The sequence below is a fragment of the Trypanosoma melophagium genome, assembly GCF_022059095.1.
Source record: "Trypanosoma melophagium isolate St. Kilda chromosome Unknown ctg21segment0, whole genome shotgun sequence".
NCBI lineage: Eukaryota > Euglenozoa > Kinetoplastea > Trypanosomatida > Trypanosomatidae > Trypanosoma > Trypanosoma melophagium.
The window spans coordinates 349758-369845 of NW_027125151.1; the positions used below are offsets into that span (position 1 = coordinate 349758).

General features: G+C 38.1%; 5 protein-coding genes across 6 annotated transcripts; all 5 read right to left on the reverse strand.

Annotated features, from left to right (window-relative positions):
• Positions 1-685: 685 nt before the first annotated feature.
• On the reverse strand, positions 686-4933 carry LSM04_007861 (the record flags this gene model as incomplete). 2 transcript variants are annotated; one of them, XM_067330982.1, is made up of 1 exon in its annotated part: positions 686-4933. In XM_067330982.1, the coding sequence occupies one exon, from the start codon at positions 4931-4933 to the stop codon at positions 686-688; it is 4248 nt and encodes a 1415-aa protein (XP_067192019.1). The 2 variants fall into 2 exon arrangements, with proteins under 2 accessions (XP_067192019.1, XP_067192020.1); XM_067330983.1 differs by having other exon boundaries at positions 686-3640.
• A 1529-nt stretch (positions 4934-6462) lies between these two features.
• Positions 6463-7125, reverse strand: LSM04_001942 (Small GTPase; the record flags this gene model as incomplete). Its single annotated transcript, XM_067330984.1, has 1 exon — positions 6463-7125. One exon carries the CDS (start codon positions 7123-7125, stop codon positions 6463-6465), a length of 663 nt encoding a protein of 220 aa, XP_067191904.1.
• A 1222-nt stretch (positions 7126-8347) lies between these two features.
• LSM04_009727 (uncharacterized protein) lies at positions 8348-8956 on the reverse strand (the record flags this gene model as incomplete). Its single annotated transcript, XM_067330985.1, has 1 exon — positions 8348-8956. The coding sequence occupies one exon, from the start codon at positions 8954-8956 to the stop codon at positions 8348-8350; it is 609 nt and encodes a 202-aa protein (XP_067192056.1).
• Positions 8957-9882: 926 nt separating this feature from the next.
• LSM04_008270 (uncharacterized protein) lies at positions 9883-13377 on the reverse strand (the record flags this gene model as incomplete). The annotated part of the gene is made up of 1 exon (XM_067330986.1): positions 9883-13377. One exon carries the CDS (start codon positions 13375-13377, stop codon positions 9883-9885), a length of 3495 nt encoding a protein of 1164 aa, XP_067192025.1.
• Positions 13378-14237: 860 nt separating this feature from the next.
• LSM04_004936 (uncharacterized protein) lies at positions 14238-18923 on the reverse strand (the record flags this gene model as incomplete). The annotated part of the gene is made up of 1 exon (XM_067330987.1): positions 14238-18923. The coding sequence occupies one exon, from the start codon at positions 18921-18923 to the stop codon at positions 14238-14240; it is 4686 nt and encodes a 1561-aa protein (XP_067191961.1).
• Positions 18924-20088: the final 1165 nt, after the last annotated feature.

The window sequence follows — 20088 nt, forward strand, 5'->3', positions numbered from 1 at the left end:
TACTGTATTCGTGAAAAGGACGAGGAGACACATTTATGAGAAGTTTCTGTTTTTTTTTTTCTTTTTTGCAAAGGAGTAAAACTCTAAAGTGAAATGCGTGAAATACGTCATCTTATCGTACATCTTTGCTGGGAAGAAGAAAACAATTTCTTCGTTCTTTTTTCAATTTTTTTTTATTCATTTCTTTTCTTTCATTTCATTTCATTTATTATGATTATTATTGTTATTATTTCCCACATCTCCTCAGTTCAACTACGGTATTCCATTACATACACCGAGAAAAATGAGAAACAAAACAAAACAACAACAACAAAAAAGAGAAAATGAAAGAGCATGCGGTAATAATAAATGATAATACACAATTACACACCACATGCATATATCTATGTATATATATATATATATACATATATATACATGTTGTTTTATTATATGTATACTCATAAACGTCAACACTGCAAGATGGTGTCAAAGAGACAAGAAACAAACAAAAAAAAAAGTAAAAAAAAAAAACAAGCCACAGCGTACGAGAACCAAACAAAATAAACAACAAGATGCAAACAACAACTCCAACAACACGGACTAATAAAAAACAAACAAACGCATGCAAACACAGAGAGAGATACACATATATACTCAAAAAAGAAAAGAAAAAAACACCAACTACTACAATTACATCTGTACATTAGGGATCGTCTCTGTATGTAGATAGATCGCATTCTCCCTCATCCTCATCCTCATCCTCATCACTATTACTATTAAAGTTATGTAGAACGCGTGAAACGGTTGCCTTCTTCGCTGCTTCTGCTAATGCGGTGGCTGCTGCAACTGCGGCCCCAAAGCCCATCTTACTATTATTACTATAATAATAGTCCAACACCGCACGTTCTTGCTCTTCCATTACTTTAATACGACGACGATCCCCCTCATGCTGCAGTAATGCTGCCTTCCATTCATCCACAAAACATTGCAGCATCACTTCTTCCATTTCTTCCCGTTTCCGCTGCTGTTTCTGTACTAAATAGCGACGATGCCGATATTCGCGGCGGGCGAGTGCCCCGCGCAGAAGTGCTTGAATGCGAATAACACACCGTAGGACGAGTGCCCGTTGTTGTTGCCGCTGTTCTTCAGCTTCTCGCTGCTGTCGGCGTCTCCGCATATTTCGAAATGCCCGTTGAATGACAGTGGCACTCTTTTCCCGCAATAACTCCCAACGTACACGACGACGCATGTACAATTTCTCTGTTAACCGGCGGCATCTGCGTGTTTCCACCAGAAATCCACTCGCACGTGCCTGCAGAAATGCCGCCATGACATTCGCCACACGTTGCCGCTGCGCCTCGGCGATGGATCGTAATAGTGATTGTGTACTTCGTTGCATCTGCAGTGCAGCGCCGAGTTGCTGGCGTGTTGTACCACCACGGCAAACACTTTGAATCGCAATAGCGGCAAAGAAGAAACCACGACCAATAGCCGCACGGCGATGACGTGCTGCTCGTTTCGCTAACACCACACGTGCAAAACACTGTAGAGTTAATGTGGCACGATATACATAACACTCACGGTCTATACGTTCATGTTGTACAGCCTCTTGTACACGGCGCAGATACCGTATTTCACGTCCAGCACGGAAACGACGATACGCACGTTGTATCGTTAATACCGCCCGCACAATACGACGACATCGTGTTATAACATTTCGCATCATTTGCCGTTGCAGTGCGGCACGCCATCCAATCTGAATAACGGCTGCCGCCTCCGTACGTCGCTGTTCCTGCTGTTGTGCCTCCAACGCTATCCGCTCACAACGTCGTGTGTACTCCTGCAAACACAATCGCACAAGATCTGTACACTCCCGTAATCGCTGTTGACGAAGACGATGTTCCTCCACACGTCGCTCCCGCTGCTGTTGTGCCTCACGTCGGCCCAAAAATCCTCTAAAAAGACGTTGTAATTGCACAGCCGCGAACTGTTGTCGTCGTTCTAATGCCTCCTTCTCTTTTTGTTCGCGTACTTCTATTGTACGGCGTCGCCAATAGGCTCGTTGGGCGGGAACTATGCGCCACCAACGGGATATAATTATAGCTGCCACCTCGCGTACACGTAGTTCCTCCACATTGCGCAGAGAGAGAAGTTTACACAGATCCCGTTCACGGCGTCGACGACGCAAGAACACTTTTGCATATCGTGAAATAATAAGAATACTCCGTAACATTTTCTCCTCTAGCACTTCACGGGCTTCTACTGCCGCCACACAACGTTCTTGTGCCTGAGCTAATCGTTGTTTTTCTAATATAATGCAGAAAAACCCCTCAATACACATAACTGCTGCCTTTTGTATACGATATACCCCACGGTATAGAATTTGCTGTCGTCGATGGAGTTCTTTCCGTGCCCGATTACACCGCCACGCACATTGAATTCGACGTGCTGCCCTCATTCGTCTTGCATACATAATGTCATAATATGTTAGAATCTCCGTTTCACAACGTTCTTTGGCCTCATTTACTGTCTCTGGTTCAGCATCCTCATCCCAATCTTCCTCATCACTCTCATCCCCACCTTTCGATTTGTTATTTTCATCCTCCTCCTCGCTTTCATCATCTTCTTCATCAGTTTCCTCTTCATCTTCTTCATCAGTTTCCTCATCATCCTCAGAGTATTCCTTAGCGCCTTCTCCCTTTTTCACATTTGCTGTAGAACCGTCTTTAATTTCACTACCACCGCCACTCTTCTCAGTACTTGCGATAGTTCTATTCTCACTAGATGTTGCTCGCAAAGTGGATCCCTGCTCTACCGAAGCTGTGAGTGCACCACCGTCCAAAGAATTCGTAATGGAAGTAGAACGGCCTTCTTTATCATGCTTCCTCTTTTTCTTTCGTCGTTTCCGGCGTTTCCCTTCCCCATCAGCGTATTCTCCCTCTCCCTCTTCTTGCTCTCCTTCTGTTCCTCGTGACTTCTTCCGTCGTTGCTTCTTCTTTCTGTTCTTCTTCATACTACCATCAGAAAGCACAAATCCTTCCACACCTTCTTTTCCCTCTTCCGCCTCCTCATCCGTTCCTTTTTCTTCTTCTTCCACATCTCTCTCTCCAACAGCGTTATCACCATGAGTCTTGTAGAAGTACCTTTTACCCTTACTCTTTTTCTTTTCCTTTTTACCCCGTTCCTTCTTTTTCGCGGTAACTGGTGCGTCTTCCACTAAACTCCAGCTCTCTGGAAGGAAAGATCGTTGTCGTCTCTTACGTCTCCGAATCTTTTTCTCTTCCTCTTTGCGTTTTTTCTCTGCTTCTGCCTCCTGATTTTCCAAAAGAAAGAGTGTATCCAAAACAGAGACACCACCAAGTCGTAATGCATCACTTGGCCGTCGTAAACGATGACAGTGCAGAATCTCTTGCGTAGGCTGCAATGATATTTGTTTGAGATTCCTTTTCTTATTTGGTAACCTTAGTAGAGTGCTACTTTCCCTTCGTCTTCCAGCTCTGCTTGCAGCAGCCGCAATTGTCTTCATTGTCGGCGGAGTAAATACGGGAGGAGAAACACGAGGGAAAAGTTGTTCAGACTGTAGACTTGCAATACGGTCACGTAGGGAGTGCATTAAAGGAAACGATGACCCAGATTCATTTCTACACATATTACCCATAGAATCCGATAATGGAAGATCATGTATACCAATAGGAAAGGATAATGCTGTAGCTTGTGAAGATCTACCCCCTGGGGAACGTATTGGTGGGAGGGTTGGTAATACAGATGTTGGCTGAACAAGTTGCACCATAGGGTAAAAAGAAGTTGTAGATGTACTTCTTGCAGGTGATACTGCAACACCTACACCTCCTCCTATTCCTATTCCTATTCCTATTTCTGTATCTGTTGCTGTTGTTTTTGGTGTGGATGTTTGTGTGGATATTACGTCAGACTGCAGTTTTTGCATGAGTGGGTGTCCAGGCTCTAAACAATGACTTCCGAGTTGACGAGCCTGTTCAAATGCCAGTTGTTTCTCTGTCTGCATGGTCCTACGGTCTTCCGGCCTGAGATCTACCGTGATGAGCTGTTCCAATTGACAACCGAGATTATAAAAGGCAACAGCGAGAAGTCTTCTAGACTCTTTAAACAATTTATTATCATCAGTATCACTATTATTATAATCATCGGTTGTAAATGTTGATTTTCCTTTACTTGGTGTCATGGAAGTAAGGAATTGTACGGCAGCACGAGTGTTCATAACCGCCCTATCATGTTGTCCTGCCAGACCATGAAGTACTCCAATCTGCATTTCACTTCTAGCAAACTGTAATGTATTACACTCACTCTCAATAGCAGCTAATCTATTGTAAAAATCATCTACAGATGATCCCACTTGCAGAGATTTATCACCTCTTAACTGTTGTGTAATAGTACGCATACGACGTTGTAGTATATACGCCCGTTTCGCATAATCTATAGCTGCGGTATTTTCTTCCTCTGAAGATTCTGGATAAACTCTTCCACGATAGGCATGCAGTTCACGCAGTAAGACATATGTATTGCGAACCAGCATTAACATCTCTGCAACAGTGAGTGGTGGTTGTAAATAAGAAAGAGGAGCACTTTGTTTACGTGCATCACGAATACTACTTCCTTTAATATCCTCATCCACACAATACGCACACACCTCATCTCCAATCGCCTCTGCACGGTGTAATAAGTGTAGAATCTGTTCATACTTCTCTTTATTCCATTCTTGTCTGTGTTGGCCATCGCCTTGTGTTTCCACGCCATAAATGGTGGAGTTGCCCTTTACATCCATTAATCCCCGTCCCTCTTCTTTTGCCATTTGCTGTAGTTCCTGCAATGCCTGTGCGAAGACGCGAAGAGAATCGCCTTTTCTTTCACTGTGCGGTACTGTTCGCAGCGCATCACAGTGCCGTTGAAGCAGCGTCATTTCCGCGGCCCTCATTTTGAGCAGAGAAATAATTTTATTGCTTTTTTCTTCCCTTCCTCTCTTTTTTTTTCCTACTGAATGAGGTAACTCTTTTCGTTATATATATATATATAACGAAAAGAGAAAAACAGAGGAGAATTAAAAGAAAAAAAGGGAACAGAGACAGAAGCTTCCTACTTCTCTCTCTCTCTCTCTTCCTTTCTCTTTTTTGTGCGTACTTGTGTGTGCGAGTGGAGCTGCTATTCTATGACACACAGTACTCAGATTCCTTTGTTTCCTTCCCTTTATGTGTTTTTATGTAAATACACACATATGTGTATTTGTGTGGAAGAGTGAGAAAATAAATAGAGAATAAAAAATAAATGTGTACCAGAGAGAAAAAGGAGTACCATAGAGACTTTGTCATTATCAAATACATACATGTATATGTATATGGAGAAAGAACATTCTTTTGTTTATCTCATATGCTCATATCACGCAATCACTCACTCCCACTTTTTATCCTCTCTTAAAAAAGAAAAAACCCACAGTCGCACAAGGGAGGAGAGTGTAATAAGAGAAAGAAAACAGAAAGAAAGAAAGAAAAAAAAGGCAATAAATGAGGGGAACGTGTACATAATAACAGGACTCGTGAAAAGGTAATAATAATACTAACAATAATATTAATAATAATAAGGCATTCAAGAACATGATAAATGGCCATAAGCCTCCTTTATTATTCTTTTCTTTTTTTTTTCCCCTACTCTTCTCTTGACGCCTTAATCTGAAAGAGCAAATATAGTTGTTGACGATACTACAATACTTGTTATTATTTTCATTCTTTAACAGATTCTATTATTCCCCCCCCCTTTGACGGTCCTCGAATTCCTTTTTTTTTCTATTCCAATCGTTGTTATACTGCTGTTCTCTTCCTACATTTTAATAGCATCTGTGTATCTTACCTATCTGTATCGATATTCACTTCGCAAGTTCTTCTTTTTTCTTTACTTTTTATCGCTGTTCAGTTTCAGCAACTTCTTTTCTTTCTCTCTTAATCTATCAAATGTTCACCACACACATAATAAGTATGGAAACACTATAAAAAAGACATGCGTATCAACGTGTATATATATATAATGACAAGTGAACAACAGGAGGCAAAGAAAAGGAAAGAAAAAGAAAACAAACACACAGACACAGACAACCAAAATATCACAGCAAGAAATGCTAAAATGAGAGAAAAAAATGAATAGAAACAAAACAGTACAATTTATCAACGGAGAAAAAAATGAACACATATAAAAAATGTGTCCAAAAAAGAGCGAGAAGAAATAGTGAAAAACCAAAGCAAAAAGAATGACTACACACAGATACTCTCCTTCTATCAGAAAAACCCACATAAGAGGGAATCGAAAAGAAATCCATAAAAAAAGAAAATAAATAACAATAACGACAACAATGATTCTTTTCATAAATTCAAATGCATATATATACTTATGCACACAATATCCCCTTTCCTCTTTTGTTCTTTACCTTTCCCCCTTTCTCTCTCTCCCTCTCATATCTTAACAGCAACCACCGCCCTCCTTCTTACCGGACGCTGCATTATTATTATTATTATTATTCCCCGCTGCGAGATTCACCGGCCGCTTGGCGTTAGCGCCCGTGTTGAGTGGCGGCCGCTTCCCCCCGCTTGCGTCCACCGGCGCCACGACGAGGTCGTAGACGGACTTGGCGAGCCACTCGAAGGCCTTGTCTACATTCGTCTTCTCGAGGGCGGAGGTCTCCAGAAAGGAAAGGCCATTCTCGCGGGCAAAGCGGTCGGCCACCTCCTTCTTCACCACCCGCAGGTGCTCCAAGTCACACTTATTGCCAATGAGAAAAATAGAACAGGTGGCGGGGACAAACACACGCAACTCCTGCAGCCACGTGGGAATGGAATCAAAGGAAGTTTGATTGGTGATATCATACACCAACATGGCGCCTTTGGCACCGTGATAGATGGAGCGGGAAATGGCGCGGAATCGTTCTTGACCGGCGGTGTCCCAAATCTGCACTTTGGCGTCTCTCCCCTCAATCTTAATACTCTTCGTCATGAACTCCACGCCAATCGTGGCGGGGGTGTCTTGACTGAACTCGTTGGCGGTGTAGCGGGTCATGAGATTAGACTTGCCCACACCGCTATCGCCAATAATGACGACCTTGAAGGTTAGATTGGTTTCTTCCATTCGTACGAGGATATTCTTTTTTTATTTTTTTATTCCTTTCTTTCCTTTTTGTTTGTTTGCTTTTTTTGGTTTTCTTCTTTTTCTCGTTCTTTCTCTTTCAGAGATACTTACACACACGCTCACAGAGAGATAGAGAGAGACAGACTAATATAATTAAATAAATAAATAAATAAATAAATAAATATATATATATATATATATATATATATATATATATGGGTGCTAATGAAAGTTCTTTCGCTGTCGCACTTGCCTTATTTTTTTTTCTTTTTTCACTCGTTTCTTTCTTCCTTCCTTTGCCTTTTATTGTTTCGAGCTTATTTTTTTTCTTTTCGATGTTGTTTTTCTCTTGATCTACCTAATGAACTTCCCAGGAAACAAACAGAGAGAAAGAAACACGAGAAAAAAAAAGAAAGCTATCAAATATTCATACATAAATACATATAAACATAGATAGATACCCAAATCAACAAAAAGGATAAAGAGAATAATAATAATAACAATAATGCACGAATAACAATAAAAAAATGGCAATAGAGAAACACATAAGGCACTCAACCATTAAGACGAAAATAAGTAAGATCAGCTCGAAGAGGTGGAATTTTTCGCTACCCCGCCTCTCCCACGGTTCCTTAGACACTCAACGTAACCGTTAGCTCGGTCACATATAAAGATACATACACGCAAGTAAAGAAAGAAGAAAAGATCTTACAAAAGAAAAGAGGGAATTCATTATGATAGCGACGAAGAGAAAAAGAGCGAAAAAAAAAAAACAATAAAAAAACAAAAGGGAAGCATAAATCAAACGAGCGATCATCATAATCACTCAATACGGAACACAATGCAATCATATTGACTGTATATATATATGAATACTATCCTCCGATTTTATGTGTTCCTCTAAAAAACTGCATTAATCTGTATCTTGAGACTGCGTTTGAACTCCCTTTATACACGAAGGAATATATATATATCTAGACTTCAAAAAGAAGATAAGGTTCATTGACAACTGAAGCAATAAAATAGTTACAAATCTGGGAGAATAAAGATTGTATTTTTTTAATTTTATTTTTTTATGAGATATTCTCCTTCTTCTTGTTGCTTGTTTTTTTTTCTAGCTTCTGTCATCTTATACCTAAAAATACTAGGGGACTAAAATGAAATACAAACATATATATATATATATATATATATATATATATATATATATATATTCCCCCACTCAATTGCTTATACCCATTTCAACAAAGCGTTCGCCATATGTCTTTGATTTAACCCGCGTCAAGAGAACCTTCTGCACATCAAATAAGGCAAATATATACAAAATAAGCAGCAGTAACGCACTTGCAAATGTTAATTCCTCCTCTACACAATACCGCACATTTTCCCCCAGTTTTCCAATCGCCTCTGTCTTATTTGTATGATTGTTAAATATAACCCCCACACTACCCAAGTCATTCCACTTCTCCACAATAGCCGAGTAGTTAATGAGACCCAACGCATTACAGTCATCCACAATAGGCGCCGCCAGTCCCAAAGAGTGGGCAACAAAAAACATTGTTAACACCAACATCACAGAAATAAAGTAAAGAAGTCGGTAGGCTTTGCGGGGGACAAAGTGAAGGGCAATGTAGAAAATAACTGTAATGATAGAAGTAAAAATGGCCAATAAGTGGGCAAAGCCAGAATGGGAAATACTACGCTCAAGTGTAATAACGCGACCAGCGCCAATAACGAAGAGAAGTGTGCAGAATGCCATGATGGCACCAATGATGAGAGAGAGAAATTTCCGCAGGAAACTGCAGATAGTGTGCATACACTGCAGCGCCATTTTATCACAATATATATATATGATATTGCACAATGGAACTCTTTTTCTTGTTTGTATTTCTTATTTCTTTTTACTTTATTCTATGTTCGTAAAAGTGTATTTGTGTTGTTTTTTGTTTCGTTGGTGTTGCTTACTTTTCTTTTTGTTCTTTTGTATTTTCTTTTTTTCTTTTACGCTTTAAAGAATGAATTTCTTTTCCTTCTTTTTGTAATAGGTATCTACCTATGTATATATAAATATATATTATATTATTTTCTTTCCTTTTGTTTCAGTTGTGTAAAAGGAAAAACACAGGCCTATATTTGTTAGTATGAATGAAGATAAATCACTTGTTGCTTCCTTTCTTTTTTATTCCTCTAGATTGTAAAAATATATGTGCATATAGACACCCAAGTAGAGAAAAAGGGAAGAAAAAATTGGTTAAATGTAAAATAAGAACCACATATATTACATTACATCTAACAAGTATATGTATATATATATATATATATATATATATATACTGAAAGAGAGAAAAATCAATAACCCATAAAGAAAACAAAAACAAAAACCCCATTAATGTTACAGTGGTAATATTTCATCCAGTGTTCGTTTAAGTAATACAATCGGTAAATCAAACACACGAACAGTGTGCTCCCTTCTCTCATTCTGTACAGAGATATCGAGAGAGAAAGCAAAATTAGAAAAGTCATAAACCAGAAAAAAAAAACGAAAATAGATAAGAAATAAAAATAAAAACTATAAAAATAAAAACAAAGAAATATGTGAATAGAAACCATTATAATTAAAAGCAAGAAATTGTCTTTGAAAAAGAGAGGAAATCCTTAAATAGATACCATATATATATATATATATATATATATATATATACACGTGTATATACTAATGCCATCCTATTTTTTTTAATTTATTTCATACATTGTCCATCATTGCAATGCATTACAATTACTATACTGCATTCCACAGAGACACAAGGCTGCGGCCACAGAGCTCAACACACCAAGCACCAGCATTAAATACCGCATTATCTCTGCGGCCTGTGCATTTATATAACAATCCACTGCCCGCTGTTGACGGGTAATATGCCGCTTGTGCAGATTAAACACCGCAATTAAACGTTGACGAGCAGAGAAGGCCTGTACACGTTCTAAGAACGCCTCCGCTTGACAGACCTGCTGTGGTCCCGATAATGGTTGCAGGGAGACAAGCGAGTTTTTATCTATTACAGTAGAATTTCTATTTCTTCTTCCTCGTTTAGTTTTTCGATTTTCATGCCTTGTAAAGGATGGAGAGTTTCCCCAGCGACTTTCATTTCCAACAGTTGCGAGAAGTGCCGTCATGGCAAGACTGTGTGTACACTCGGCTTCTAATAACGCCGTTATATCATTTCCATCCATGTGAACAGTATCATTATTATTATTATTATTATTATTATTATTATTATTACGATTTCCAACATCTAGAACCATCGAACTTCTTATACCTGTTCTCATCGCAGAAGTGTTTGTTTGTATCGATGGTAAAGGCGATGGGGTATGATCACGCCATGTAGCAAACGTAACAGACAGATCACGTTGTTGCGATCCAAGACTGTTATTATTATTATTATTATTATTATTATTATTATTATTATTACGATGATAATGTTGACGAAAATGACCGGCGAGAACAGCAGAACGAATGATGGCCCAACGTCTTTTAGCCTGCGATATATGAGAAATATTGGGATTTGTACATAAATCATGAACAGATCCTTCATGGAAGGGTTGATGGTTGTCAACGAGCGATTCTTCAGACTTTAGGCTCTCCATTAAGATGAACTCTGAGATCGGTTCCAAACTCATATTATTATTGTTATTATTATTATTATTATTATTATTATTATTATTATTATTATTATTATTATTATTATTATTATTATTATTATTATTATTATTATTATTGTTATTATTATTATTATTATTATTCTGTGAAAAGTAAAGTGCAGGAATGAATACCTGCTTCTCCATACACGCACGTCCATACTGTTCATACCAATTCTCATCATGAGACTCCTTTAGGCGTGATAACAGCGTCTTAACCTGTGATATACACATTCGCAGGAAACCACATATCCTTCCGCCTTTTGTACTACTTGTATGTATATTATTATTATTATTATTATTATTATTATTATTATTATTATTAGTATTATTATTGTTATTATTAACTCTACGAGTCCACAATGTTAACAAGGCCCCCACTAACACCGCCACACACGGTACAAGAAAAATACACAACGTCACAAAAGACCATAATGGATGTGGAAGAACGTCTACAGTACCTTTCCCCATAATAATAAGATTAGTAGCATCAACATTAGTAGTAGTAGTATTTTGTATGCGGAGAACAGAGGCGAGTCCCATCGCGGCAAACACGGCGAGCATCAACTGCAGTGTGAGACTCAGAATAAACTCCAGCGGCTCTGCGTACGGGCGGCAAATAATGAGAATAATAAAAAATCCAACGTGTAATAATAAAGATCCAAGAAATCCCGTCCATGGACGTGCCACTCCACTCCCCTCACGCATAACGCTGGAAAAAACAACCATGGCTGTTTTCTGGGCCAGCACGAGAAGTTTAAAATACCGGAATCGGTGTGTGTATGGGGCGTAGAGAAATTGTGCCTCATTCTGCGATAAACGTACGCGTTCATAATAGGATGCATATTTCTTTTTCTTTCTATTTTTCTTCACTCGTGTGTTTACGGCATTAGAGGTAAATAATAATGCATTTCTTGAGATTAAATGATTGGTCATGGTACTATCTAACGTATACATCATACGTCCTCCATCTAATGGTTCTCTCTCATTTCTCAATATTGACTGTGGTACGACTCTCGATAATAATGATAATGAGGAAGAGGATTTGTGGGCAAGAGGAAATTGTTTCAATGCTCGTAGTATTTGTCGAGTTACAAGGGCGTAGAGAAGAATAAAAAAGAGCATATATGCAATAAGAGTGAGTACTGCAGAGGCTGACATAAATCCATCTACTCTACTACATGAGGAATATGTAGTCATAGAGATATTAGAAAGTGTTTTATTCATTATTTCCTCCTCTACTCCTCTACTAGTCATACAAACATCCTTTGTTCCATTACTCATATAAATAGTACCGCTACTACTACTACTACTACTACTACTACTACTACTGCTGATGATGGTATCACTATTGTCATTAGTGATATTCGTATCATGATTATTATTACTAGTGGAGAAACATGAAAGAAGTCCAATAGCATTTCGTAAAATCGGGGCATACAAGAAGGAGATTCCAAGTAATATAACGGATAGAAATAAATGTCGTAACCACAACTTGATAGCAAACAGTCGTCGACGTCCTTTCCGTGTTAGGCCCAATATAAATGATACAGTGAGGAGAACAGCAAATAAGAACAACACCGCAGCAATCGGAAAAGAAAAAAATGGACTACCCTGAATAGACTGCAGTACTTTCGACTTTTGTACACGTGCGAAGAGAAAAGCGGCGGCATAACAAACAACAGCCACAACAGCCTTCACTATTGTCCAAACAACCGAAAAGGATTTCATCTCCTTTTGTCTTGACCACAACATTCGTCTATACGCCAATTCCGCCTTGGCCGATGGCTCCTCCATCTCATACTCACTATTGTGATATACAGAAGTTTCTGTTCTGTTATTATTATTATTATTATTATTATTATTATTATTATTATTATTGTTATTATTATTAGTTGTATGTGTGTCTAATAGTAATTGTTCCGCCACCCGTTCTTCTACACTTCGTGGGGCATTTTCAAACTGACGTAATTGTTCCATCACTTCTCTGCGAGCACGACGTCTCCAACGTAGACACAACACCACACCGACAATAAATAACAATAAAATTCCAATAGATCCCACAATTATCATAATAACAGCTGTGGGCTTTGATGTAGTTTGTAAAAGCTCTGTTAAGTTATGTATACCGTGCCAAGGATGTAAACAAGCGTGTGTGTGCAGTAATAATAATAACATAACTCCAGCAACCATCACAAATACGGCAGTGCAGAGAAGATATACAAACATAATAAACAACAGTGGTCCAAACATAAGGGCGGAAAGTAAGACAAGAGCTAATGGAGCTAAAACATTTGTAAGAGCAAATATCTGCAGTACATCTAATGATGTTTCTCTCTTCATATCGTTTAAGGCACTACTGACACTACTAATATTAATATTACTATTCTCATCACGTTGATGATTTGAGTTATTGGTGTATGTGATGGTCTGCATGATGATATCAATAATCCGGAAGGGAGAGGTGTAAAGTGTGGGAAATACACTCGGGGCAATCGTTATAGTGAGATAGAGATACTGCATATAATTTAATAACAACTCCAGTACATCGTAGATCATGGATTGTTGGGGGTTTATTTGCCAACTAGGGGAATACCCTAAAAAAAAAAAGGAAAAAAGGAGGGTGAAATTAACAAGAAAGAAAGCAAACATAATAGTATATATATATATATATATATATATATATATATAAAGAAACAACAACAAAATTGACTAGGTGTAACAATTTTTTTGAAATAAGGAGAGTGAAGTGTTTGATCTCAAAAGTTCACCTAAAACGGTGTTATTAGTCTTTGTAGGGGAGTATAAAATTGAGAGAAATACACCTATAGTATATGGGTATATCCAATATATATATATATGCATTTCCATAAAAAAAAAAGTAACGTCTAGTAGAAAAAAAAAAACAACACCAAATGCAAATAACGAAGAGAACATATTGAAGTGAACATTGCACAAAGAACAGAATCTTTGAAAAAGAAAGAGAGAGAGATAATGTTCGATTTACAACACAGAAAAAAAAAATGCACACACACAGAAAGAGGGATTTAAATCAATGCAGATGTTTTTTTTGTTCTCTTTCTCCTTCATAAATTAAACGTATATTTTCTTTCCCATAAAGTATATATATATATATATATATATATATGTATGCGGATGATTCCACTTCGAGAATAAAAACAGTGGGCGAATCCCGCACACATTTACAGCCTTCTGAAAATACATTAAAGAGTATAAAAAAAAGTGAGAAAGTGAGAGAGGGAGAAAAGAAAAAAAAGGAATAAAATATCTTATAGCAATAAATAAATAAATAAATAAATAAATAAATAAATAAATAAATAAATAAATAAATAAATACATAAATAAATATATATATATATATATATATATATATATATATATATGTATATATTTGTATATTACCACCTCTTCTTTTCTTCTTCTGACAAGGCAGGGTAAGTTTCATCTACCACACATCCATTCAACACGACATTGCCATCTTTTGTGGTTTCCAACTTGCATCCTCTCTTAAAACTCATACCGCAGAGATCCCGCACGGCGTATCCACTCACTACCACGCTTAAATATGCATCACGTCGAACCCGCTCCTTCACCCGACCGTTATCACAGAACCAATCCTCCACATCTAATACATAGTAGGGAAATTGAGCTGAAAGGTTTGTTTTTGAAATACAGCAACAATGATTGGTAAAGTTATCCCAATTTCCATATCCTAGGAGATTGTAATCCACTCGCGTATCTGGGTGTACACCATCTACAAATGTATCATCACTGTTACGCAACATTCCACACAAACATAGTACAAGGGCTAGAGCCCCGGCAAAGCCAAGTCCAATAAAGAATACCTGTAAATATTTCTTTATCGTCATAGCAATTCGATTATCTACAGCTTCCTGAAGTGCACGTAAACGTTCTCTCTGACCCCGAAATGCCAATAAAAGACGTTGACGAAGTAAAAAATGACGTCTAAGCTCTGCCATATGTTCTGCTGGTGGTGGTGGTGGTGCTCCTGATGTTGATGGTGTTGGTGGAGCTGATGATAATTGTGGGAAAGCCAACCCAGTAGTAGTTGCCTTTACATTTGGAGAAAATACTGAACCCTGAATATGTCCTTCCACACCATTATCACCTCTTTCCTCTTTTATTCTCTCTTGTGGTTTACTCGTACCCGGAGAATTCTCAGTAAGTGGTGGTACTTCTTTTTCAGAGGTTGTTCGTTCATGTCTTTCTGTATCTCTCACGAGGGGGTCTGAAACTTCTTCAAGAAGTTGATTTAAAAATGAATCCCAGTCTTTGGCATCAACACCTTCCATGCGCACCTGAGGAATTACAGGAGGAAATACGGTAGAACGACGTCTTTCTCTGCACGGTTGCTCAATTTTACGATGCGTGAATCCATATATTTTCTGCATCTTTTTCTCAGCATCGACAAGACACTTCTGTCGTGTTACTTCAAAGGTAGTAGTTTCTCTTGGTGATGCCAGAGAATTCCATGCAAGCATTCCAAATTCTTCCTGATTATTTGGTTCTTCTCCCTCTTGGTGTTTTCCTTGTTGCTCCTGGCTCTGGCTCTGTTTCTTCTTCTTTTTCGGTTGTTCCTGTTTCCTCTTCTTCTTTTTTGCATCATCCTTAGCAGAATTCCTTTCGTCTCCTCCCACCAGACTTATCGCAGCTGGTGAAATCCCGTTGCTGCCAGGAGTTCCAATATTACTAACGTGAATATCAGAAGAGTCATCTGTAGAGGCACGTCTAATTAATAAAGCTTGACTGATCACGCGGCTGTTATCGTCACTTGGATTAGGTGATGTATCCTCTCCAACTGCGTTTAATGAGTTAAATCGGATACCACGAGTAGAGGGAACAACCAGAGTCAATGGAGTGCTATCAGTAACAGCAGCTTGACCAAATCGACGTGGGGCTACAAGAGTAGAATATTTTTCATTTTTACGTTCCTTTATTTGCGAAAAAACAGTGGGTCCTCCATGTGGAGATAATTCAGAGACACGGCATTTGTTATTCTTCGCACAGAACCAAGGAATAGCACATCCTGGAACATTATAAGCCTGTAATTGAGTTTCAGATGGTTCCAACCAAAATGGTTTTTCTTCATTATATCCTGACATACACAACTTCTCTCGCCGCTCAAGCACATCCTCATATCGCAGGAGTGTAGTTCCCATGAGAGCTTCCTGCCAACGCCGAAGCCACTTGACAATTCCATTTCCCTCTACATCATCATTACGAGCTACAAATGTCTCATTGTAAACAGAATTTATTTCCTCCTCCTTTTGTTCTTGTTGTTGTTCCTGTTGCTGTTTTTGCTGTTGCTCTTTTTGTTGTTGTTGTCGTGGTTCTTCTTTTTCTTCTTTGGCAGTTTTAGATTCCTTGCAGTTTTGTGAACTTTCTTTCGGCTCCGTGATACTCATGTCCTCCATCGGTGTATTATCTACATGCGATCCACGTTCACTCTTAAATCTTCCTAATGCGGCAACAGATGCAACCATTGAAAAAAAGTTGCGAAAACCCATATCACTAAAATTCTTTTCTTCCTCTCCAGATTCATTAGTCCTCTGTTGCTCTCCCTCATTCTGTGAGTGGTCAATATTTTCTTTACCTAACACTACCGGTACATCATTGTATTCGTAAAAATACCCAGATGGAGTAAAAAAGCGCTTATCATTAAAGTAATCATCTTCACTTTTGTCAAAATCAAGAGTTTCATCCTTTGTATGTTGCTGTGGTATTGGATATGATGGACTGCTCAAAAGCATCGTATCTTCACGACCATCCACATGTGCACACATATCAAGTGGCTCTCTTTCTGTTGTAGGCTCTGATGGGGCCAATTCAAGTTGTCTACGGTCGTTGCCATCGAGTAAGGGATTAGAAACTATATCCATATGAGTAGAACGCCCCGAATTCTGTAATTTCTGCCGTTCTTCAGCTCTTTTTTGTTTTTGTTGTTTATTTCTTTCTTGTAGCGATTGCACTGAATAAGATGTATAAGATGTGTGCATGGCTGCCGTAGATCCAACTACTGGAATGTATCTTTCCATTTCCCTCGCCTCACTATCTCCACCCTCCTCTTGTCCATCTTTCTTCTCTGCATTTGTCGGTTCTTTATTATTATTATTATTATTATTATTATTATTATTATGAGCAGCGGTCGCCTGTTCTTCTTCTATTTCTCGTGTTGTGATGGCTGCTAGATCAATGTTCTGATCTTCCTTCTTTACAACCACAAATCCACTTAATAAACGCCGTTGCAGGCGTTCGGCCCGTTCGCGGGCTTCGCTGAATGTATAAATAAATCCCGCAAGGAGTGCCATGATGGGTGCGACAAACACAAACACCGCCACTAATACCGCAACCGCGAGTGGGACAACGTTTTTATTCTGCGATGCCGACGTAAGACCGATAACGGCAACAGCAGCAATCATTAATTGCGTACTTGCACTAAATGCGTTTTCCACCGGCCGTGCATATGGGCGGAGTACAACGGTATAGGAAAGATACAAGACAGAAACAACAAGGAACAAAATCATACCAAGCCATGAGAGATTTGTCGTTCCGGGACCTCGACGGGTAAGACTGGTAATAGTGACAAGCAAAACTCTCTGAAGTAAAAAGGTAAGACGTGCTTTACGATAACGTCGTTTATATACTTGGTAAATAGATGCCGCAATGTTATCGGATTTTTGAACCTTTTCATAATATAATTCCTTTTCAGTGAATTCATCGCATAATCGTTTTTCCAATGGGTACTCATTTTCCAGAATCTTCGTCCCTCTATCAGCGGCTAAAACAAGTAGGATAGGATAAGAAACCGTATAGGCAAGAAAAATAACGCCCACTGTTAATTTGTAATAAACATCTATGTATGCACATGGAACGGTTTGATCATAGGCAAGTCGCATCTCACTTACGGGTTCTCCACACAAACTCGTCTGTAATGAACTCGGACAATTTTGCGTATGCGTAGAAAAATTACACGTTTCACAAGGAACTACAGGAGGACCTAATAAACTACTTTTAGGACTTCTAAAACCCAAAGAACCAGGAATGGACATTCGTTCTCCCACATCACACCCTAAACGTGTACACCATAAGATACTGATACAACTCAATAGCACTGGACTGTAAATAAGGGAAATGATAATCAACACCGTGTGGAGAACTGCGCCAGAGAAGAAAGCGTACATTTTTAACTGCCAAGCTCTACCTGATTTAAACATACTTAAAGTAATCCACACTAATGCAAAAAATACTCCCACAATGAGAATAGCGCCAGGAATACGTCCAAATAAACTTACCTGCAAAAAACGAATCGTTTTTACTGGAATTACTCCAGTAAGAAGAAGACCAGTAAAAAGGGCAGCTAAAGTTAATATTACATGTGGAATAATAATTGCAAAACGACGATGACGTAAATAACTTTCCTTTTCTTTTTCAACAGCTGCTAATGCAGCTAATGCACGACGATTTGTAGCTGATCGAGTTACAGCCTTTTCAGCAAGAGAAATATTCTTTTCCCGTGCTTCTATTTCACCAGAAAAGCTAGATAAAAAAACATCTTCCCTCTTTCGGCGTTCCTTGTTCCACCCGTAAAGAGTGAATACTCCAACAGCTATGAGAAGTACCGTAAAAACAGATCCAATACTCACAAGTAAAACCCGTGTAGTTAATGGTATCCCATCTATTGTAAACACCCATCGATCAGCTAGGAGAATGGCACCAAATATCATTGAAAAGAAGGCGGCTAGTGTTACTAATAACCAAACAAAAGCCAGAGTTGGACATACAATGAGAACGCCTACTATAGAAACCAAAAGTGGTGCAATTACCCCAATAAGTGCAAAGCGTAAACGGGCATCTAATGGTATCCACGTTGGTAGTGTTATTTCCAATGGATTACTATATCGATTAGATTCGCTTATGGAATCAAAAAAGTCAAGAGTAATGAAACTTAGACTACGAAATGGTTCTGCATAAAAGTCAGTAAAGCTTTCCGGTGAAATGGAGATGAGGAAGTAAAGATACTGTACATAGGCTACAGTCATATCAAAGAGATCAAAGAAAGACATATTTGATTTTTTGCTGTTTTTTTTTTGCCTTTTATTATTTTATTATTTTTTTTTTTCCCGCTTTTGTGTATTTATTTTCCAGATTTAATTATCAAATAGAAGTTCTACTTTTTATTTGGGGGAGTGTTTGTTTTCGTTTTTTATTTATTTTGTTATTCTTGTTACACCAACACAACCTCTTCCTCCTTCCTTGTTCTCCCCAAGACTATATATATATATATATAGGCTACGTTGATGGAGAAAAAGTATACCTATTTTGTCCTTATCTTTTTATCTTGTGTAGGTTTCCACTGCTGTGCTCCTGATTAACAAGTGCACAACAGTTCAACTACACCCTTTTCGCACTTCATATATATATATATATATATATATATATATCAATAAAAGACAAAAAATAAAAAGAAAAGAAGAAATGAGAACCATAATTGCGCGTAGAAGAGGAACAAAAAATACCAACCATAGAATATATATATATACTTGTAGACGTGCGCATGTGAGCATGTAATAACAGAGCAGGGATAATAGATAGAAAAATAAAGCAAACCTTCTCATTCTTCCTTTCTTTCCTTGAAGAAATAATATTTTCTCCTCTAGCAGTATTTTAACTTTCCATGACTTTTTTTTCTTCTTCTCAAGGAAGTGTATGTAAGCAAATTCATGTTTCGATACTTTTTCTTTTTCAGTTTCTCTTTCTTTTCCTCACATATTGCTTCACTTTTCGCACTACTTTCCATTCCCGCCTCATACCCATTCGATCATTTTTCTTCCTTTCTTTCTTTACACTATTTCTGTAATTCCAACCTTTCTTTTTCTTTTTCTTCTCTTTCCTGCTTTTGTATTGTTCTTATCCGTTGGTCCTTCCTCACGTGGATAGTTGGAACTCACATTGTTAATAGCATGCGAAAAGAATTTAGTCTCAAAAAAAGAAAAACATATATATATAATACGCAGCAATAGTTACTTGGTAAGTAATTTAAGAGGAAAAAAAAAAATGAAAAACAACAACAATAACAATGAAGATGAAGAGCATACATACATACTCAGAGACAGATAAGTTTAAGAAGAAACCCAATGTTTTCCAATAAAAGGAAGAAAAAAGAAGGAGCAACGAGGATCCCATAGCACTCATCAGCAATCGCACAGAGTTTATTTTTCTTTTTTTTTC